Raw genomic sequence first — 24215 nt, 5'->3', positions numbered from 1 at the left:
TTTCAGTCAAGTGGTTAACGTTTATTTGTTCACGGAAAGAGATACATAATATTCTCTAATTTGTAAGTCCACTCATTGTGTGTGCCCTTTAAATTACATAATTATGAAGATTGTTTAGAATTATATTATGCCATAGGTTTGTATAAATGGCTCTACATTTTCAACAAAATCGGGATTATCTAATGAACTTATTACATTTCAGACTCGATACGAACTAGTTTCAGTGCACCCCCACATTAAATCTTAATAAGGTCACATTTCGTCGCCTTAGAGTGAAACTCGGGAATGCACTTTTTCTCACATTTATGCATTTCGGTCAATCTTACATAATATTAGTTCTAAATCTTCCTCCTGAAACATTACTTATTTTACACTTACGAGGTTTTCATTCTAAGGCGTCGATTTAGACCATAAGTGCTATATCCTAGGGCTACAAAGACCAGTTTGTGCTGGCTGTTCCCTTCCAGCGTGTAAATGCAAATGACTGGTCGCCGCCGGTGGCCATGTTGTTCTGCTCACGTGACCCGCGAACGTGATCGCCATCGCTTCGCTCGCCGCATTGTGGACGAAGGAACCAATAAATTTTAGCTCTGAATAGGGACTTGGGCGCTTGACGGCATTATTGCATAATTATTTTTCGTTTTGCATAGTCTCGTATATTGCAGTTTAATGCAGGAAACGGGTGTTTGTTTTGGGAATTATGTCACTTAATATTTGACCGTATTATTACTATTGAACATAGCTCGTAGAGACGATGGCCGTTGGGGCAGGAAAGTTCTCGAGTGGCGACCACAGGCTGGAAGACGTAGCGTGGGCAGGCCTCCTACTAGGTGGACCGACGATCTGGTGAAGGTCGCGGGAAGAGCCTGGATGCGGGCAGCGCAGGACCGTTCATTGTGGAAAACCTTGGCGGAGGCCTTTGTCCAGCAGTGGACGTCATTTGGCTGAAAACGAATTACTATTGAAACTTGATTGACAAGTGCTAGAACATCGGTAAATGTAAAAACAGAATAAGAAATGATAGAACTTCAAAACCAATTCAGAATAATAAGAATTGCCGTTTATTCACAAGCTAAGCAACCGAATATTGACACAAACATTTTTCAAACATTTATAATTTTCTATACGCTTTAAGCACTCTACCATAATGTGGTTCGAACGCTATCAGTAGAGTAGTATGAAAGAACTCCTCAGCAAACACACATTCATGGAAATCGAACTTTCTCAGTGCCTACTGTTAAACTTTTTAATTACTCATGGTTACGAAACTGTGACCCCTAACCTGGCAGCAAAACACAATATGGTTAAGTAATTAGGAAAGCGTGGTCCGAAGGGCCATAACCGTAATCCGTCTTGGTCGGGAACTGTAGGGCTGCCGTGACGAATGCTGCTGCATGCATCAAGCTCAATCACGTGTGAGGTGGTGATAGGGCTGTTACTTTGTCAAATATTAGCGCAAAAACTTCCAAAAGACTGTCAAAGTAATTTCTTATTTATCCACAATTTAAGCTACTACAAATATAAATGTGTCAAATGTATGTATATCTCTATTACGGTAAGTAAATCGTGAATATCTAGGATTTTGATCTTATCCGACGGATTCGATTTTGTGGTCTATATGAAAATGAATACATGTACTGATCAAGAACAATACCACTTTGGAAAAAAAAGGCTTTTGAAGCAGGTACCTTAAGAAAATAAATACACCTTGACAAGTCAAGCAAATAAAGCTTTCCAGGAGTATTTTGAAAATAACGGCCATTGAACAGGAATAGGTTTGATTTAGCTGCCATCTATCACTTTTGGCAGCCCTAGCGAAGGCGGGCTGACATAATGAATGCCGGTCAAGCGGTCACCCGCTCCTTTGTATGCTGATGGTTATAAAGCGCTGCGCTAATGTATGCATTGTCGCTCCAAGAAATAATGGGATGAAACAAACTCTTTCGTGTCATTTTGTTTTGTCTCTGCCCGCCCGATTTTGTGTAGGTATTAATTACAAGGATTTTTCACGGTGGAGCTTAAAAATAATACCATGTCACCTCAACATTTGAACACTTTTTCTTCTTAAGGACAATTTTTGCTTTAAGTTCCATGGATTGCATACAGACACCAATGTCGAACCAATGGCACGCGTGCCAATGATGGCATGCGACAATGAATTTACGACACGGCATCGATCGAATCCAAATTATCATTTTCCGAATAATCAAAATCACCAAGTCAAAACAATTTGACGGCACGTCTTTCTTTAGAAGTAGCTAAAGGTTTACCATCCCTGACTTACAAATTACTAACTTCTGAGTCACGGCCTTGAAAACAGTTAACCATCGATAAAGCTAATAAAATTATTTACATTGAGGATTCCCAAGGCAACGTAAAGTGAAAATAAACAAAAAAGGTAAATGGATTGTGTGTTTTGTTATTTTGAACGAGGCCACGAGGAAAACGTTAAGGAATGAGCGGATGCAAATGCAATAAAGATATGGTATTTAAATACTCGCGCGAATTTTCCGCCGCTATCCGGTACCAGGATGACAACGTCCCGAAATGTTAAGTAAATGTATGCGAAAATACGTCCAGTCGAAAGCAAACTTTTGCAGTAAAATAGCACTTATATCAACGACATAGATATCACGTGTTTTACAGTCATAAATAGATAAAACGTTTTGGATTTTCCGAATATGTTACATGCGGTTTGTAGCCGCGACCTACAACTTGTTAAAATTAAAATCAATGTTGAGATTAAAAACAATCGAACGCGACTTTACATATTCAATAACAAACATAATATCTATTTATGTCGTAGTACGATTGCTACGAAAATAGCTACGAGCCGGTATAAATATTTTGGCGTAGTATAGTTCATTCGAATTCTTAGATCTTTAAAATAGCATGCTAAATATAAAATTGAACTGCTATCATAACTGGCATCAAAAGCGTAGAGTAGTAAAATGTAGTTTATTTTTACTAAATTCTTAGAAGTTAGGTAAATATACAGATTCTTACAAATTGATTGTGTTTTACCAAAAAAATGTTTTCTAGATATAGCATCATAATAGCCTCTAAACACTGTTTCTGACTCTATAATCCTAAGTACTCCTTGACAATTTCTCAAACCAAAGCCGCGAACAAAGCTAGAACCGAAACTTAACAGGTAGCAAATATTTTTAGTAGAACCACTGTGCTGTACTTCGTACAGTTCAGAGACATCACATTACTGTTCCAAAATAGTATCTATTAAGACCACATAAGAGCCCAGTGTCCCTTTATATTGCCGTTGTCTGTATATTAGCAACCTTCGTTGCCAACTCTCGGCTCTTTGTTTTGGTTATAAAGTTACACAAGCACGCCCAAAGCTTACAATTTATATTGCGCAAAGGGTTAAAGATTTACCGGTAACATTCCGACCTTTTTTTTGTTACCGTACGCAATTAGAAAGCGGAGTCAAACAGAGTTACTATTGACACGTTTTTGCTATTTTCTCTTGTGTTTTAAGAATAATTTACTTCCTTTAGGCGCATTAGGGCCCTCGCCCACGGCGTCTTTTTGTCGCGCGTTTCGCTATTAACGCGCGTTAGTCGCATTTGCAACGCACTACAGAAGTGATGCCAACGCGCTACAAACTCGCTACAGCATCCCGACTGCATCGCTACAAAAAGTCGCCATGGGCGAGGGCCCTTAGGGCAAATTCTCACTATGGCAACCGACTCGCTAATGGACTACTTCACATTTTGGCTACTTCTGATTAGGGTTACTTCTCATTAAGGCTACTCCTTCTGTTAATCGTTACCATATTTTATTCAAATTATTTGTGAAACTGTCGACATGGCAGCTTATAAACGTAAACAAAACAGAACCTCACAATCAGTGTAATAACTAAACAATGGCAATATGTAGGTAATGGTCCTAAACAAATGGCGCAGTAATTTACGATCGGATGCTGTAGTGTAGCCGGCCAGGCAACTACTCGTGTATTCGAGTATAGGTACAATGGATGAACAAAGACTTATTAGTTGACTTTGGCTTGACATTATTGTGGTAATGTTATATGTTTTGACTGAGAATGTTCTTGTCAATATGAGGACATATTCACTTATTTCTTTTCTTCAATTTGCTGTCTACCTAATGTCCTTTTATAATAATCTAAGCACTTAGACATCCATGTTTTCCATTTGTCTCTGGTAAAGTAATAGACAGTTGTGCTCTTGCAATGGAGAATTCACCTGATGATATGATGACGAGCATTACTCAAGTTATTTCAACAACTGATCAGCCCATTCCAATTAATTGACCAACTTGATCGATCTCCAATTAGGCTTTTAAAAAGCTCTTTTACATGTCCCAGCATTGCTTTAACCCTACCACTGCTTTAAATTGGCCAATACTGAAAAGAAGCAGTGCAAAAACTCGGTCATCTTTTAGTAAAACAAGTATAACTAGATCTCCACGAAAGGCAATCTAATGAGGCGCCCGCGCATGTATTAGCGGTGTTTTATGATGCGCCGGCGACACAATGCGACGTGAATTGTGCGCACCGACTATCGGCGCATCGGCGCGTGCGCTGATACGCGGGCCGAGTGGTAGCGATTCCAGATGGGGCGGTGTGATTAAATTTAATGGGATTAAAAATCGGAGAGAGACATTCTTATTTAAAATACTTGTTGTTGTTACACCAGTAAAGAGAGCACTCTTTATTTTTTGTCTGTAATGAATGTTCTGTCAATGACTTTAATTTTACTTTTCATTTCAAGATATTCAGCAGATTCACATTGGAAGGAATAAATTAATTTGATTGAGTTTATTCTCAGCACTGCAATCACAAATTGTTAACCCGAAGCAATATAATCGAAAAAAGGTGTGTTTATTTGTAAAGTACCTAACTTAAGTAGAGCGACTAATAATTGAACTTTATGAAAACATTACAATGTCAGATTATAATCGTTTACTAAAACCACGTGAAAATTAAAATCAGTTACGAGATTACGTAACAGAATAAAGGCCGGTTTTCCGCGCCGCTACGTCACGGCATTTCCACTACGAGTACACACAGCAACCTTTTAAAAACAATCTTTACGAACACCTTTATTATGTACGAGATAGGAGCGATAATTGCATTGTAACGTTCACACTTCATACACCGTGGGTACATCAACTCGCGCGCAGTTTTATGATGATAAACACGTTGGGAATTTGATGCAACAGTTTATTTTGTGTTATTGGTCAGTTATACCATTTACTTGGTTTTTTCTTCAGAACAGGTTATTCTAAGGATTATTATCGAGAAATATAGCTTTACAAACATATGATGCACGCTAAGCGATAAAGAATATGTGATTCTCAACATACAAGTAGTTAGGGTCCAGTTTCCTGATAAGAAAGATAACGCTGGTAGAGTCAACATCATAAATATGTTTGTGGTGAAAGTGTTAAGAATATCTTTACAAGCACTTTTACATTTATGTAAAAATAATGTTTGATGTCGACAAACAATCGAGTCATGTCTGGCGGATATAGCTCGTAAACTTTGACAGTCGTTAGTCCACGTGATAGAGAAAAAAGATATTGATGGGTACCTAATATTATAAGTCGAGTGCTTAACTCAAGTCAGTGCCTGGGGTATACAGGGTGTTTCTTGTAAGGTGTCAAGCCGAAGGCAGGTGATAGGTGAGGACTAGACCTATCGATTTCACCCCCATGTATGTTTTACGATTTTTCTTAGTTTAGAAGTTATCGTTAATTTTGTGATTTTTTCAAATTTCATGACCCAGTGGCTTAATTTTTTTTTATCTTTTTATTGGGTTGACTTTTCTCAGATTTCTTTTTTTTTGACAGATTCCCTATTAGTTGCAGATATTTGAAAAAAATAATCATCTTCCTATCTTTGATGCAAGATACAAAATTTTTGCTAGAAACATAAAAAATATGCTTTTAGCAGAACATTCTAAAATTTTCAATTGAAATGTATGAGAAAAAAAAAGAATTTCCATAGGTCCAAAATAATTTGAGATCAAAATTAACGATAACTTCTAAACTACGAAAAATCGTAGAACATACATGGGGGTGAAATCGATAGGTCTAGTCCTCACCTATCACCTGCCTTCGGCTTGACACCTTACAAGAAACACCCTGTATACATATTATGACGTGTCATAGCATATAGTTCCAAAATACTGAACTGTCCTATGCATGACATTGACAGTGGGGCGCCACCGTCAATACCGGATCGCTAGTTCCGATTTTTGCCATGTTGGAAACCATATAGTTGAACGATGGTAGCGCCCCCTTGTCATTGAGTTTGGTGGGACAGTTCAGCGTGGGTCATCTATACAAATCTGTGAGAGATCTGAAGATTTGCTGACGTTTGACATCTCGAAAACACCCTTCCATGCCGCTCCCATAACTTAGCCACTGAGTTAGCTAAGCGCTAAACAAAGTAAACAAATAAAGCATATTTCTTCGCAATGGCTGCCAGCACCTCCAACAATTTAATGTAACAGCATTGTATGTTTATTGTCGCCTTGAAATAGACATCACGAGATAAGTGCAAAATTATTTAGTATTAAATCCGTGTTTGCGATAAATTATAATATTCAATTATTCGCGCAGCTTGGAGCCATCTTGCATAACACATTAATATCGCGCAGTGAGGGCCGGTAATGAATACATAACAGTTACCATCTAAACAGCCTGTTTAAACGAGATTATAGGACATTAGAAGATATTGGATTATTTTATTAACATTCATAAATCATTGGCATTAATTGCAACCATTTGTGTACAGATATTTCAGATCGAACACATCATCACGTTAGTCACTCTACTGGGTATTGTTTACACCATAAATTCTAATTCATATACAAAAACTCTACACACATAAATGTATCGTCAACATAATTGTAGTAGAAAAATTCTTAATTATTGGGTTATAGAATGATAAATGTTGTCAACGCGACGTGTCGGCACGCACAAAGTGCAGCTTTGAACTTTATTGAGCAGTTAAAAGAAATTACTAGTTTATGTACCTACTCGGTGTACGCACCTTGTTTTAAATTAACAAGTTCATTTTATAGTTAAGGTGCGTGCCCACTTTGTACTTCTGTCAGTTATGATTCGTCAAGAACAACGAATGTTATGAAACCACGTAGGTATGTACACAACAATCATGATTCATCCAAGTGGATCAAAATTTCGAGATCAATAAGGTATTAATATTACCTAATTATCAAATTATTTGTTTGAGAAACTCGTATAAGAATGAAAATGCAACAAGTTAAAAATGATCGAATCATCTCGAATTTATTTAAATTCCAATTCAAGTTTAAAAGTTGATAGATATCGAATTTGTTACGCGCTCAACAGAAACATCGGTGGAATGCTCGATGTTGCGCGCTTATTACACACAATAGGTTTTGGTGTGGACGAACCATTACAGTGAAGGGCCAACTCATAACCGTTAACTCGAGTAGAAAAATAAGCAGTTATTGTTTTAGAGTGTGCGCTGTGGAAAGAAACGACACTATTAAAGCTGATTGTTTGTTTAGCTTCGCAATTGAATCGTTTGCTAAACGTTTGTTTTGTTTTTTGTATTCGTTGAACGTCTGGGACTTGAGTGGAGTCCAATTTGAATGTAAATAACTCTACATTACGAGTTTTCATTTGAAGATACGTACCACATACAAGTTCATTCCCCAATAATACATCTCCGCATTCGATCAACTGCTGGAGTAGAGTCAATCGGTTCTGATAGCCGAAATCCGAAGTGAGCAATCCCAACATTTTCACTATTCACAACACAGCACTTGCACACAAAACTCACTTCATTCCCATTTGGCACTAAGTCATTTGGTCCATAAAAGGTGTTTTAGTATCGTGCGCACCGCACATGTTCACATTTGGCGCGAACTAAAGACAGATGCGCTCGAGTCGGGCTCTGGTTGCGACTGCGTCTTCCGATAGCTATTACCGCTTACCGCGGACAGGTGGTGACAAAGGAGCCCCAACTTCCCCTCCTCTATTCACTTACAAGTCACTCGATCGCTCGGCCGACCCATCGCTCAACTTTGTTCGCGGGCTTATTCTCGAATCCCATTGTTCGTGACGTAATATTTTTCTGTTGAATACATCAACATGCACGTGCTCATAAAAATAAACTTGCGTAAGTGCAAAGTGACTAATAAAGGGTACATGAAGATCGTATTGATTTTCAAATGAATCAAATGATGTTCAGTGCGATTCAGTCACCCATAACAATAAAAGTCATGGTGTTTGCTGTTATAAATATTTGATTCTTTTCTGTTTGTAGAGACATCTGAATGTTTACAGAATATCCCAATCGCAGTCGGGTTAGTGCATGCATGGTGTACGTGAGCGGGTGCACGTCCCCCGCCGCTATTATTGCTCGGCTAGGGGGGTTGGATAGGGGTTTGATATTCGCACATCAACATGTTTGCATTTCATCGATTTCGACTCGCGAGACGGCCGGTCTCCAGGGCCTTTGATTACTAATTCTCACGGTTGACCGATTGGAATTTTCACTGAAACGTATCACACCGATTTCTGGTCAATGAATGTTTTCAAAGTCAATGTTTGTGAGTCAACGTTTGTAAACACTCAACATGTATGTGTATGTACATATCTTATTTTACAGCTGTGAAATTAGCAGCGTTATGTTTGTTAGCGTTTATTAGTCGCACAGATTTTTCCGATTGGAAAACGTTAGTGTTGTGACTTGCGGCAAAGTCAAGGTTCGCGTTGCGCGGCGTTATTTGTTTTGGAGCGCACGTGGGTCGGACCGGCGGGCCGGCGGCGGCAGGCGGCGGCGGCGGGCGCGGGAGGACTGACCGCGCTCGGCACTGCACTATGCACCGCCGTTAGAATACTAAGGATACGGACAATTAATCTCGCTAATTAATGCGAACGCATAATTGATATGTCGTTTCGCCGAGTCACAGCGTTTGATGGCCGTACGTGGAGCAATTGGAAATTGATGTAACAATGGACTTTCTTTTGTTTACTTCTCTGACTTCGCAAATTGATACTTTCAAGTTACATACTAATTAAATGAAGCAACGAAGAGTTTTTTCCTATTTGATTTATTTTGTAGTTTTATATGGTACAGTCAGCCGCGTTGTCAATGTCAATCAATAGTTCTTAATATCTAAAGTCGCCAAAAATTTCGAAACACGTCTTTTTTACAATTTTGTGTTGTCAACTGTAAAAAAACTTGTTTTTTTAATTCTTAGAATACCACAAGCCAGAGCATCCATCTTAGCATCTCCAGTAAATCTCCAGCGAGCAAGGACGCTATTAATACCGCTCATGAAGGATCGTCGTAGGCGCAGACAAACGCGGTATCGGCGCATGCCGATTACTAGGCAACGAGGGTGCCCATGATTTGGACTTAGGATATTTAATTTAAAAACAAAATTAATTAACGTATTCGATATTAACCCCACCGTCTGGTCAACATGGAGAGTGTAAGTCAAATCTTTAATCAAGTGCTGCTGCAGTTGAAACTAAATGGTCTCATGATGTTATGATGACGAAACTGTTTATATCAACACACCTTAATTTTAACTGAGAATAATAAGAACAAAACCTCGTAGAATTTCAAAGACATTCCGGTAGAGCTTTTCCAAAGATCACGATTTCATTTCCAACTTCGCCATGCTTGTATAGCCATAGTTTTCCATTGAACATCAAAATATTCCTAAACCACACGACCCATCCGATGATACATCCCATTATTTCCCATCCTGATCCCAAGATGTCCCGTTATCTGGTCGCAGCAGCGCGGATGCGCGGTGCCGACACCGTCTATTTCCGTAGAACATTCCGGCTGCATATGTTTTATTCCGTTGCCTGAGCTTGATCCGAGCTGGCATGTCAATAGATGTTCCCCTGAAGTGGCGATATGGGATGTCTAATATTTCGATTGGACAAAGAGACTACGTTAGTTACGTAGACTTATGGGATAGAGATGGAGTTGGTTCAAGGAGGCGCTGTTATACCAGAAGCACTAGAAGGATTTGTCTTTTACGAACATTGATGTCTTCTAAATTACTATTGTTAGGATGATTGAGCATTAAGAGCCCATAGATGGGATTCAATACTAAACAAGAGCTTATTTTCTAATCACCATTAATTTAAACAATAGGTGCAACAATGACACCAAGCACCCAAATCTGATTATTGCTCGAAAGTTTTAATCAAAATGATTGGTATATAAAAAGTTACTGTGTCACCAAGACCCTCTGTAATAAGTTAAAAAGTTAAGCGTGCAGTTCATAAATCATAATACACCTAATTCCGAAAACGCAAGCGCCTCATTTTCTCTTCAGAATGATAAACTTTAGAGTTTGCGCGAACTTTTTAATGCTGAAAGATGTCCATTCAAATATTCGAGTTCATAATTGATTTACGATCGAGTGTGCGCCTTGAGGACATCGATCAAAAGGTGATATGAAGGTCGTCGGAGCGCCCTTTAGACATTTTTAAGTAAAACCATTTTTGTTTTAACTTAAACAGTCTAGAAGCAAATTGTTTGGTCGAGTGGATCGTGATTCTACATCAGTCATCTTTGTAAGTCGTTTATTAACTTTTAAAGGGCAAAGTGTCTCAAAGTATCAACAACTTGTCTGCAAATTGAAAATGTACCTACGTTTCGCATAGGACAGAGCTCTATGTTCTAAATCTAATGTTGATTTATTCATACCGACAAAATATTCTGTCGTGAAACCTAAATAAAATTCAGGACGGTGTCACGACACGAAATATATCGCAAACATGGCGCTGGCTGGCATTAAAAAAGGCGGGTTTTTTGCTGACGACGGCGTATCTGGGTCAGTACAAAACACCGACCAAGAGTCTACGGTAAGGACAAAAGATTGACGAGCCGGTGCGAGCGGGTATTCCACAATTATAGGCCATTCCCGAAGTTTTTTCATTCCTCCTTTAATGTCTTAATGACCGTCCGACCAATTATAAGGACAATACAGTGTGAGTCACGTTAAAGTGTACATATGAAAATAGATTAAACTAGACCTATTTTTATCGACAAAAAAGAGGTCAAAAAATTTTTGAGATTTTTTTTTAATTTTTTATAGTATTTTTTTTCTTCCAATTACTTATTGTAAAGAAAACGTAATAACTTTTAAACTAAGCGGTACATCCCGATAAAATAAAAACAGTAATAATGCTAAATAACAGGCGATACTAAAAAAATACATAAAATACACAAAAAATGCCAACAAATAATAAAAAATGATACTTTTTGAAAAAAATCTGCTTTTAAATTCGTGTTTTTTTGGTTATTTGATAAATTTCTCCAAAAAATGCCCCTATAACAGGTGGTTTTTATTACTTTGTATTATTCTCTATCGTATTATCATTGTAAAACCAAAAATCGCATATCTCTATCCCTATCACAACATTTGCTATGATCGTTTGAACAAAGGCCTGCAACAACATTTTTCTCCGCTACAGGTAGAGACAATTTTAATGTTAACTTAAATGCTTATTTTACGTTGAAATCTTTTGTTTTTATTTGAAATCTAACTTGTCCTTATCAAAATTACAAATCTAGAGCCATTTTCAGTTTCGTTCTTAACGAAGCGTTGAATGGCGCGCCCGGAGAGGCTTAGTTCAAACGATCATTGCAAACGTTGTGATAGGGATAGAGACATGCGATTTTTTGTTATACAAAGGTAATACGATAGAGAATAATACAAAGTAATAAAAACCACCTGTTATAGGGGCATTTTTTGGAGAAATTTATCAAATAACCAAAAAAACACGAATTTAAAAGCAGATTTTTTTCAAAAAGTATCATTTTTTATTATTTGTTGGCATTTTTTGTGTATTTTATGTATTTTTTTAGTATCGCCTGTTATTTAGCATTATTACTGTTTTTATTTTATCAGGATGTACCGCTTAGTTTAAAAGTTATTACGTTTTCTTTACAATAAGTAATTGAAAGAAAAAAAATTCTATAAAAAATTAAAAAAAAAACTCAAAAAATTTTTGACCTCTTTTTTGTCGATAAAAATAGGTCTAGTTTCATTTATTTTCATATGTACACTTTAACGTGACTCACACTGTATAAACGTTTGCAAGTACTTTCCACAAACAAAACAAATATTACGCGTATATTTGGCAGCGAAACTGAGGAGGATACTGTAATTTGCTCAAGAGTTTATCACGTAATATTATCCTTATGGAAAGTTAAAATAGACTTGTTGAGCTCAAAATGGGTTCGTTCAAACGTGCGACCGATTAATCGTCGTATTAATAATGAAATCACGTGGTAAACAAATTGGAGGCTTACAAAGCGGAGTTCATAGTTTTAAAGGTTTCATTTGTACAGCCGTTTACGCAAGCCGCCCCCGCCTTAGGAAGAAACTTTTGAAGGAACGGTGTTTCACCCCGCTAACTGGGATTGACGTTGTAGTATTAAATTTGATTGAACGCTGGGATGGTTAATTACTTGAAAAATTACAAAGCGTTAACACGATGGTGTTCAGTTAAATTCAAAATGGCTTCGTATTTAACGTAAACGATACCAAAGGAAAAGCTCTACATAATTTCAGTAAAAAGTAGGAATATTTATTAAATTTATTAGGTAAACAAGTACTTAAATAAAATAATACTTCAGAATGTTTTAATAGTTATGAAAAGAGAGCTATTGAAGAACGTTTTTCACAGTTGAATTCACTAACGAAGCTTCACTGAACCTACCAAAAATTAAGCCAAATGAACTTAAATATTTAACAAAAGAGATGTCCACGTTATAATCAACGTTCATCAACATTGGTGGGGGTTGGTCTCGCCCGAATAGCGGCGAAATCACTACCCCAAAATTAATATCACCCGGCCAAATTAAACGGCCCGCTGCCACCAAACGTGCGGCTGTGTCCGTATGCATATCACAATCTGCCGCGTTGGCGCCGGCCCTCGTATGAACCGACCGAACGCGATAAATACTGTACAGCCTTGTCGAGACCACCCATTACCGTCACTCTAGAATCGGCCGCTTAATGTTATTCCCCTCATAGTTTAATGGCAATGCGACGAGTAAAGTAGATAATAACCACATGTACTGCCACTATGTAGTCTGTTAGCATAGTTGATTTTATTGCGTTATACGAAATCCACCTTGCACCCCTCATCCGGTGTTTAGAAGGGGATGGCGCAAGGTCAATAGAAACTCCGGCCTGTGTGTGTACCCTAGTATCAAAATATAATTTATAGCAGCTTACCGCGACCGTGACTGGGGGTTTAGCGTGAGAAAAGGGTTTACAGACATCGCATAATCGATTAGGACGAAGACTACTAACTTCTAGGCGAAGACTTTCAGACTCCTAAGTAGGGCACGTGTAAACTGGCAGCGACGACTCTCGATTACCGTCGGAAGGTCAAATCGTTAAAGTTGGAGAATTATATCTCAAAGTTCGGCGCGGCGTTTATTCGAAATTCTATAGTTAAGGCTGCTCGCTTGTTCCTTTTCACACAGGATAGATAGAAGCGAAATATTTTCGAATTGATATTTAAAATTCCATTTCACGTCAAAGGCAACTAGAACGTGTATGAAGGTTGCTTAAAACCGTGACAATGAACCACGTGAAAAGCTAAGCGAGCTGACAAACTTTAAACAAAAAATAGCTTTCGACCAGGAAGCGAGAAGTGTGACGCCTCGCCTTCAGCTTTCAGACGTCATTATTTCATCCGGTACCTATTAACTTCGGGAATATTCCGCAACACCGGCCATCGCTTTAATGTGAAATAAGACCTGAGGACAGTTCTGTAGGGTTGAAATTCCATCGTGCTCGGGACGCTTTTATGTCCATACTGAATGTCCATAAACGGAGCAGTTAGGGTAAATCCGGTCTTTTCCGAAGACAATAGGGTGCATATTGATATTTCTATTTGTACGCACTTGTGGCTTTTCATTGAGCGGTGTAGGTGGTGGGCTATAGGCGTCCTTGCGGGGACGAATCGTCTTTCTTATTGGAAGCGAGGGAACGAACAAAGAAGCGCCTTGATACGAGATTGTTTCTATTCTAAACTTTACATTTCAATTTTCTATTGTGATGCACTCTTGTTGTTAGCTAATCGAATAATAAATGATTTCTTCTCATTGTAAATATCGTCTGGCAGTATTTTCAGTTCGCAGTCTGCTATAATTTACCTGTTTACTACTAATATAAGAAAATTATTTATTAGGTAAAGTTCAGTAATAATAATACGACCAGTCGACCAGTGCCTTCAAAGCAGTTTTCGTAATTTTGGAAAATAGGTCATCTGTCTGTAATACACACACTAGCTCTGAAAGATCCCAGAGCATTTTCCTCGCAAGTTCATCCAGCTCTAAAACTACTTGATCTACATGCCAAGCCATGAAAGTCACGGGACCAACAAAGACGATAATCACGGAATCTTGACGGAGTGTAGTCGTGTCCGTTGCGTAACGGAAGATCGCCCTTTTCAGCCCCCAGAGTGTGTGGGGCCGCGCGCGCGCTGCATCCTAATGCGAAAGCCTCCGACGACACCTCTACCACTTGTAGGTTTAGGATAAACTTTTATCGATGTTTCACGATAAGCTCATACATTTGTCGACTAAAATCGTCGATAAGATTTAATCATGGCGTGCATTGTAGCTTTATTGAACTCGGAAAAGAAAGTCGGGTGATGTGGTGACACTTGATGACGGTGTAATGGAAATATCGGTATTTTATCCTGTAGTTTATCGACGTTGATGAGTCCATACATTTGTCGACTAAAATCGTCGATAAAATCTATCTTGGCGCTCATCCTAGCCTCATTGAACTCGGAAAAGAAGTCGCTTGATGTGGTGACACTTGCTGAAGGTGTAATGGAAATATAGGTATTTTATCTTGTAGTGTGTTGGTGTACTTTAAAATTAATGAGTTTGACGCTTCAACTATCTATCACTAGACTTGATGTAACGATGTTGGATAACACATTATGTGGCGACGATGACACTTGGAACTGGTGTTATGAAAAGCTGACATTTCTTTGTTTCGCTACTAAGCAATGGATATACCTACGAGTAAAATGGTGCTGTTGTAATAAAACTGTCAGAAGTTTCCACTTCAACTGTTTTGAACATCTTACAATAAAACTTGTCACCGGTCATTCGGTACTTTGAGTGGAATTATTTTACTTCGTCTATCTACGTCACCTATTTCGATCTTACACTATTATGCAGATGACATCATTAGCCTTCAACTGTAAAAGCTAGCAAATAAAACCGCCCTCCGAGAGTCATACTACCGTGAATGATGTGCAGCGGCTGAGGACGAGTACACAAGCACAATGGAACCTTCGAGACAACCTTGGGTTCACGATAAGCCACGCTAGCGATAACTGCATTGAGCATGAAGACTTAGCTTCATAAGTTCATAGTCATAATACTGGTAACCAATATTTGATACCCCAACATTAAACGATACTTCGGAAATATGAAGCATAAAATAACCTGACAATATTTACAGTTCACAGTCCAGTGGTTGGGGTCGCTTCCTTACATAACGATACGCGTTTTATCACCGGCTCGTCTACCTATAAAACATAACATCGCTGACTGTACCTTCAGAAGTGATTTCACTTCATCTACCCTCCCTTTGTTCGCGGCGTTAGGCGAAATGCGCAATATTCGCAGGCATTCGTCGTCGCTTCCCTTTCCTTGACAATATAATCGGGGACCATTTAATTGCGACATTGATTTACCTTCTCAAGGTTTAACGGTTATCGAATTTCACTGAATAAAATTCAAGTGAAAAATTGTGGAGTCCAATTAGATCAGTATCGAAATCGGCATTCCGCGAAACGCGTCGTAATGAATGGGCGCTCGGAAATCGTTAGTTCCGACCTCCGACATTCAGAATTGCCATTCACCCCCGTGGTAGAGCCTTCATGGTGTGTGTATGGGGTCGATAGATGGCGCTTTGCGATTAAATTGGCATATTGAGAAACGACGTACTCGGGAATTGAAACAGTGTACTCGGTACAGCGTTATACGCAAATGGCGTTTTATAAATGGCGCCGAGGAGTGAGCAGTAAGCAGTGTGCACCTGGTTCAGATTTAAATAATCTGCCGCTCTCCTGTGCACAATATATTCAGCTTTTGTGTCATATATTTCTAAACTCCGCCGCTTTATCACTTAGCTCATTTTACCGAAGTAAGTTTACTATCGGGGAGAGAAAATTGATGAACAAAGCGGATAATATTTTTACTGCGGCAAACATTAAACCAGGAGTCTACAACAAACCTTTACAAAGCTAGTAAAGTTGGTTATTAGAAAAAACTTAGCTGGCTTGTATGAAGATATACAAGGAAACATATTACGCTATTTTGTAAAGGGATTCAAATCCGTAGCTCATAAGACAGGTGTTTATACAATAAGGTAATCGTCCGCCATCAGGGGAACCTTTAGTCTGCCCTTTACAAAAAACATTATATTATTTACGGATTACCTGTACATAATGACTCTACATGCAGTCAACCCTCGTGTTTACACTGCATACATGAGTTGCATTTCTTATCGCATACCATGTGGGTTATTAAAATACAATTAATTATTGAAGATTGACGTGCCGTGAATAATAATTTTACACATTTTTCTTCCGCCCCATAATTAGTCCAGAAAGGATCGCGATAAAACTGCCTAAACCGCAATTACAACTATTTTCCTTTTCTTGAGGTGCTATGAGAGATTTTGCTTAAAGAGTCTTTGTATTTTATGTAAAAGTCACCAAGACAAGAAGAGCGCAAACTCCTATCACAAAAAACAACAATATATGCGAAATTGTTCCTAATATACTTGACAGTAAATACGGAAACGGCTACCAAATGAGAAACAAACACGTAATGGAAACGTAAGGTCTATCATATCAGGGCAAAAGTCCGCCGGAGTTCTGCAGCGTATCCTTCAATTTCCGCGTGTCTGAGATTCCGATCGTTGCGGGCGGATCGCTAGTGATGCTCACTCCACGTCAGGATACTTGGGATATTATAGTTTTGCTAATCTGTTAAATATGCTATTACTTTGAACCTATTAAATAAAATTTAAATTGCTGTTTTATGATTTTTAAAATATACAATTTCAGCGGATTTATTATTCTGTGTACTGTATTGTGTGTAATACGTTTTTTAATTACAAAAGCTCGCTTTACAAATACGTTTCAATTTGTTGGTATGCACATGTTATTTTAATGTAGAATGTTTATGAAGATAAAAGTATTTTCCGTTTATCACATATCGAAATTATATTTTATGTTATTCATCAATAATTATATGTATAGGAAAGGTAATAGAAAAATAGAGTCACAAATATAGTCACTCAGATGATAACAAATAAAAGAAGTCATTATGTCTCATTAGGGTTACTTCTAAAGACTTTCTCACTTCTGCCGCTTCAAAACCGCGCAGCACTAGTCGAACGCTGGGAAAAATACGACTTTTTCTTAAACTTCACAATTCAACCTCGGCTTTCCGTTCGAGGAGTATTTCCCAACCGATTTCATTTTTTATTTATCGCTAGCTATCCATACGCTTTATCGATAGTCGATATCGTTTAAATACGATACGCCAATTAAAACTGTAACAACTGTATGAAATATTCTGAGCTTTTAAAACGTGTAATTTAAATGGGAAATATTGGAATTTTCCAGTTTTGTCGATTCCCAGTTGGACGGATAAATTTATTCGTGAAAAAAGCTTTAGGTGTGCTTCACAGAAATCATAAGAGAACGGATTTTGTTTTATAAAATTTATTGGACGTGAGAATTTACCTTTTGTATGAACATTTTCATCAATAACTCTGATATCACAAAATATCTTTCGAGAAAAATGTTAATATCCTTTAACGTAAAATAGGGCCAATGGACAAAGACCAAATTTTAAACACATGAAGAGTTCGACAGAAATAATACAAATAGTTATCATGGATTGTCATGACGGTGAGCAACTGCAGTATTACTCGAACACTCCAGATTTATAACTGAAACAGCTGTCGAACTAAACACATTAATTAAAAGTTGTCCAAGATAAGGCAACCACGTTATTGAATAAATAAAACTTCCATTCGGCGCGGAGGGAAATTAGCACTCCCGGATAGAGTTACCACCCTTTTGAAAAACCCTGAAAAATTCCAGTAAAACTCTGAGCAAGTTACCCATATGATCTTATTACCTGCACATGTTTTTTTACACAATTCAACTCAGATTTTAAAATCTTAGCTAAGCATTAAAATATGCCCGAATCTGTCCGTACACATTCTGAAGTTTGGTGACCCTACTCTAAAACTAAACTGGGACTGTACCGAAAATTACTTGGGAAACACGAAAACTGGCGCCGGGATATTCCTAACCGTTCTTTTCTGAACTGGAATTGAGGTAGTCCCGTTTCTGTTATACTCGTATTATGCAAAGTTGTATGCTGCAGATAAATGTATCTTAATTCTAATTAGAAATAATTTATATTAATAACATTACTGGATTGTTTTTATTATATCTATAAAATTCAGTCTAGATCTATCTAAACAAAAGAACAGTTTATTCGTAAACCGAATAATTACAAACTACTAATTAACTGTAAAACGTTTCAACCAATATTGTTCGTTGATAATGATCAAACAAAAGCCTCATTAATAACCATTATAGCTGCATTAATTACAAATATTGTTTCACAATATTAACCGTATGGAAATTGATTTAAAACATACAGATATCAGTAATATTTTTTTGGAAATTAGAAAGAAAAGCCCTGTAATTTCTGCTCTGCCAATCATACGTTAGGTAATAATATTATGTTTATTATACACGAAATCGTCACAAATAGAACTGAGCAGTGACCACCCTGAACCCTGATGCAATGGCGATGTTCATTGCATTGTCATGATGACCTGCGATTACTTGGGCCACGACGATGATTTTCAGTGTCCCCAATATTACATGAGACGGAATATTTTTACATTATTATCATCTAATTTTAAGTGTCATTTGAGGTGCACAGATAATTTACTTCAAGACAAGAGACCGTAGAAAGACAAGACATTAGTAGAGAAGGCCAATTACGATAAACATACCAGCAAATCCCTTTGTACGTATCAACATCAACTCATTTCAATTGTGAGGGGGTGTAGACAGCGTACATCTTGTTGTCTTGTGAAGGTAGGGGGTAGGGGGGCTATCTGAAAGTTACGCACACTCTCTGTAAAGGTAAGTTACCTGACAAAACTAGGCAAAACTCTCAAGCATTGAATACGCTATCACATGGTCGGTCCTTCAATTCCAAAAGCTCTCTTTCTTTTCTCTCTCTCTCTCTCTCTCATTCACTCTTCCCCTAAAAAACAATGAATCACTCAATTTGAAAAGTTAAACCGCCAATTTTTACATTCCATTATAATCATAAATCATCCCAATTTAAATAAATCTCCATCAATTTGTGCCAACTGTTTCCCATCGCGGCCACATTTAGGAATCCATTTTGTTGATAGCTATTAATTATCTTTAAAATCATAATAAATAATATAATTAATCGAAATTTAGAGATTAAGCGAATGAAAAAATTTACGAACTAACAATGATTAAAAATAATATCAACTTTTATAATTCTAATAAATAATTAAACTTGAATTTAAAACACCCATAGAAAGTTTATTTAGGTGCACAACTATTCCAACTGACGCTTAATCAGAAAGTCCCCAACTTAATCTAGTTGCCGCGAGTGCCTTCGAGTTAACAACTTAGTACAGTAACCCACAAAAGATGAATAGCTACTTTATTCCTGAACAGCCAAGGTTTAAAATTGAGTATCTACCTACATAATGGCTTTTACAAATGTACAGGACTATAACTTGGTGAATGCATACTGCAAAATATATGGGAACCGCTGGACCATAGCAATACTTTAGACTAAAACTAAAAGCTAATAAAATGTCAAAGGGCTACAATACAACTGTTGGCCTCTTTAGGTGATTTGTTACGCGGCCAAGAAATACATTGTTGAGTCCGTATGGGGAAACGGTTCCTTTGAAGATAGAGACATTCACATAGCAATAAAGCCACCTACTATCTACTTAAACCTTTGTTTCCTGTCATCCGTTTAGCACTGAAGGGAAGTCGAACCTTAACTTCGAACTCCTATGTTCTTCTGATTAAATTCGTTGCGGGTCCAATGACAGTTTAACTTTTTCCCGGGACAAACTTGACCTTTACTGGTTGGGTTTTTACTGGCGGTCAAGCTGTAGACCCTGGCTACACAGGAGTTGCAGCGGTGAGAACGAGAGATGATGAGAGAATAGTGCCATTAGCAAACTTGTTGATGGACCATTCAATTTTTTTCTAATTTTCTTTGTTCAAATGTGATCTAATTAAAATTAATTGCAATACCAAATCCTTATAATTCACGAACGCGATAATATCGTATCGAGTCCAATTGAACCGAGCGAGTTAGCAGGTGTATCTAGTGTCTAAACAAGGAATAAACTCCGTCCGATCCGCCGTAGTTAGTGAATCGATTAATAACCGTCTCGATTGAGATCGCAGACCACTTAGCTCGATAGACGGTTAATAAGGTAAATAAACCGAGAGGGAAGGCAACACCTCATCATAATTAATATTAATTTGAATTTTTACAGGGAAAATAAAAAGAAATTCGTTTAGTTGTTACTTTGATATTAACTTCAATTTATCAAAATCAAATCAAAATCAAAATCATCTTTATTTGTTTAGACTAATTAAATTAGTTCTTGCAAATCGTCAAATGCTCTTAAGGAGCCTATACATGTCTCATTCTTTTTTTGCCCTACCAGCGCTTCGAGACAAACATTTGGCAAGTGCTGAGAAGAAGCGCCGCAACAAACTCAGTCACCACTGTCTGCCGGTTTAAAAATATAAAAAAATATAAAAAAAAAATATAAAAAAGTAGGAAGTTACATACATTCAGAAGCAAGTTACTTACCACGCGCTCCCGTTGATAGAAGGTGGCCTTTAAGACGCCCATCTAGCACGAGACCGCGTGGCAGTTTTGAATATATTTCTTTAGTGCCGTGCTAATTTCTAGGTTAATTGTTGCGTTTTGAGACATATATTTTTATGTCAGGTATATCTTTCCTTGACCAGTCCCCGAAGGCAGCGCCTGTTCACAGACATGACGTGTGAACCAGCCATCGCTTCACTCGACCATATTATAGGGAATGTAACGACCCGCCTCACACGCCACTACCCCAGAGACATTTTAGTGAGCATGACAAGTCTAAGATATCCTTCTGGCTAAGTGCCAGATATAAAACTATTTAGGAGACAAGGCAAGAAAACTCTAGAGAGAAAAGCAAGGCACCATAACAAAACCGTGTGGTAGTTTTAAATAAATTGTATATACTTACTTATATTTAGTGCCGTGCCACTGTCTAAGTTGATTGTTAATTGTTATGTTAAGAAATTTAAGGTAGGTATATCTTGTCTTGACCAGTCCCCGAAGGCAGCGCCTGTTCACAGACATGACGTGTGAACCAGCCATCGCTTCACTCGACCATATTGTAGGGAATGTAGCGACCCGCCTCACACGCCACTACCCCAAAGACATTTTAGTGAGCATGACAAGTCCAAGATACCCTTCTGACTAAGTGCCAGATATAAAACTAATTAGTAGACAAGGTATGAAAACTCCAGACAGAAGAGCAAGGCACCATAATATAATAGAAAGAGATGGCAACTAATGTATCTATACAATTAATTAGGTACATTGTGAGTAGAGATGGGTAGTGGGTAAAAACCCATTTCACCCGATTGGGTTTAAACTGGGTGATTTGGGTAAAAACCCGGTTTTTACCCATTATCACCCATTCTGGTGGGTGAAAACAAAAATAGCGTTTTTTTAAAGTGAGAAGTGGTATTTGTTGCTAAGGGGGCGTTCTAGTGTTACGTAATGCAATCTGGGGGGAGAGGAGGTCTTGAAAAACGTTACAATTCGTTACAGTGGCGGAAGGGCGGTTCGATTTCTAGTTTTTAAGCAGAAGTACTTTGTAGTTGGTGTTGTTATTTGTAACTTTATACCGTAATGTCATCAAAGAGAGAGTTTGGCATATCACAATCGGTTTTAGATTAATCAAGCCACAATATTTCAGATTAATGTCCTCACTTTGCATTTTTGTTCTGAAAGTGCCATTATTGCCATTGAAATTTACTGTTTTCGCAATTCTCTTTAGTGTTACATCTGGATTTGTTTGTTAGACATTTCATATAAAAAATCATAGGACTAATTTTGCCTTTTGACTGGACCGCGTTTATCTAGTATCATAAGTCTATATTTAGGTAATCTAGCATGATTTAAATAAACAAAAGAAATTAGCCCAATACGGTGTCTACAGAGCTCAGTTGTCTCGTTTGAAGCTCATCTCCGAGCGAGCTGACTGATTAATTAAATTCAATACTCCGACCGAGTCGTCGATTAATATTTAATTATACACCGACTTCGTTAATGCTACGTAAAGTTGATACCTTTGGAACTATTTGCCGGGTAATGTTGTTGGCGATTACTTGTTTGCTGTTCTCAAACTATCCCTAAAGGGATAATATTGTTTGTTATTTGATGATTCTACTATTAATCTCTCATAAACTCTAGATATAAAATATATAATATAAAAATGAATCGCAAAATGTGCGCCTGGACCAATTTTCTTTTTTTTTTAATGTTCGTTGAAGTCCAAGGATGGCTTTTACGGCGAGAAATGTTTAATAATTTTCGAGAAAAATTCAACTCTTAGGGGGGTAAAACGGGGTCCACGCGTACGCGCAGTTTATTATAAAAAGTGTCAAAGCAAACTCCATACAAAAACACCAGTTATGGTTACGGTTAAAGTTGGTGCAATTCAGCCTAAATCAAGAATACAACGATTCACATAGGGCATATCGTTGCCCTCTGTTTGATAGACTTGTCACACATTGACTGCACTCAACAAGTCAGGGTCCATCAGACCACCTTTTACTTGTTTTTCACGGTTCGTCACAGTGGCTGCGACCATAAATATCAAATGCCAGTATCGCATAAACAGCTGTGTTGAAATAGGCAATGTTGCTAATGGCCGCCATTGTCTGAACGAGAAGCGGCTCTAATCATGTAATGGCGCTTTATTTATTGCTGCACATACATAAACCCCGTCATAAAGTTAGTAGCTACACCTAGAGATGTAAATTGACTGAATCTGACCGGTCATGATGGTCAAATACCATAAATGACCGGTCAAAAACGGTCAAATTCAGTCAATTTGACTCAATATTACTGTACTACCTGTAATTTGTAATAAATTATGAGAAAATATGACGTCGTCAAAGTTGACGTGCGCAGCGGATGCGACATTGCTATTTACATACCTATAATGCATGTGAGCGGGGTGCGGGGCAATTGCGTAGGGAAAGAAAGAGAGCACAATAAATCATTACAAAACACTTTTTGTTTCAATACAGAAGTTGTAGACTCACTGTAAAATATTTAACTATAATAAATTATTACAAACCACAGTTTATTTCAATTAAGATGTTTTAGACTTTTATCAATCTCGAAATCTAAGAAAAAACTTTAAAAGTACTAAACTATTATAACTGAAATCAAATTAACCGAAATTGACCGTTTTTGACAGTTTATGGCTGGTTCTTGACCATTTTCGACCAATTTGACCGTAAATGACGGTCAGTCAAAATCAAATTCAGCCGCTATAGTAATTTTCAACACTAGCTACACCTCTCGAATGACCTAAATACTGATTTATTTATCAGCGACGAACCCCGACATAACTCACGGGGAGGGTTCGGACACACGCTTTACGATTCAGCACTCGCAAAACTCGAAACTCCGATGCAATTCTTAATAGGATAAAACATTATACGATGTTGAAGAGAATATGAAGTGGGGACGTGAAGATAATAAAACTTCAGTTCCGTTGAATGGGGATGGACCTTTAAATCTAAGCCAAAACAATGCTCTTGATTATACACCAGCTTAGCTATTGGTCAACCGAGAAAATGATTGCAAAGCTACACGGGAAACTCTGGTTAGGCCATATAGGCCAGCGTTAAGTACGGCCGGGAACTATTTCATAAAGGCTGGACATCAAAGATTCGGCCATTAATAACGGCAGGCTGCCACTCATAAAGCCCTCGGTCCTACGAAATAAATAACGCGTTGGGAAACCCGT

The 24215-nt window shown here is 37.8% G+C and overlaps 1 protein-coding gene across 3 annotated transcripts in view; it reads right to left on the bottom strand.

Annotated features, from left to right (window-relative positions):
- LOC114360276 (AF4/FMR2 family member lilliputian) overlaps window positions 1-24215 on the bottom strand; it is a 59262-nt gene that overhangs the window by 21675 nt on the left and 13372 nt on the right. The window contains exon 1 of one of the 3 annotated variants that reach the window (XM_028314912.1): window positions 7671-8566. The exons of the other annotated variants lie outside the window; for them this stretch is intronic. Within the exon in view, the coding sequence (XP_028170713.1) occupies window positions 7671-7776 (106 nt within the window). The 5' untranslated portion in view covers window positions 7777-8566. Of the gene's footprint in view, window positions 1-7670; window positions 8567-24215 lie in introns of those variants that run through there. 3 annotated transcript variants of the gene reach the window in all.

The sequence above is a fragment of the Ostrinia furnacalis genome, unplaced genomic scaffold (assembly GCF_004193835.3).
Source record: "Ostrinia furnacalis isolate ACB-3 unplaced genomic scaffold, ASM419383v2 OfSCF0322, whole genome shotgun sequence".
NCBI classification, from domain to species: domain Eukaryota; kingdom Metazoa; phylum Arthropoda; class Insecta; order Lepidoptera; family Crambidae; genus Ostrinia; species Ostrinia furnacalis.
Note: the sequence above shows the minus strand (reverse complement) of the source record. Positions and strands in the feature narration are given on the sequence as shown.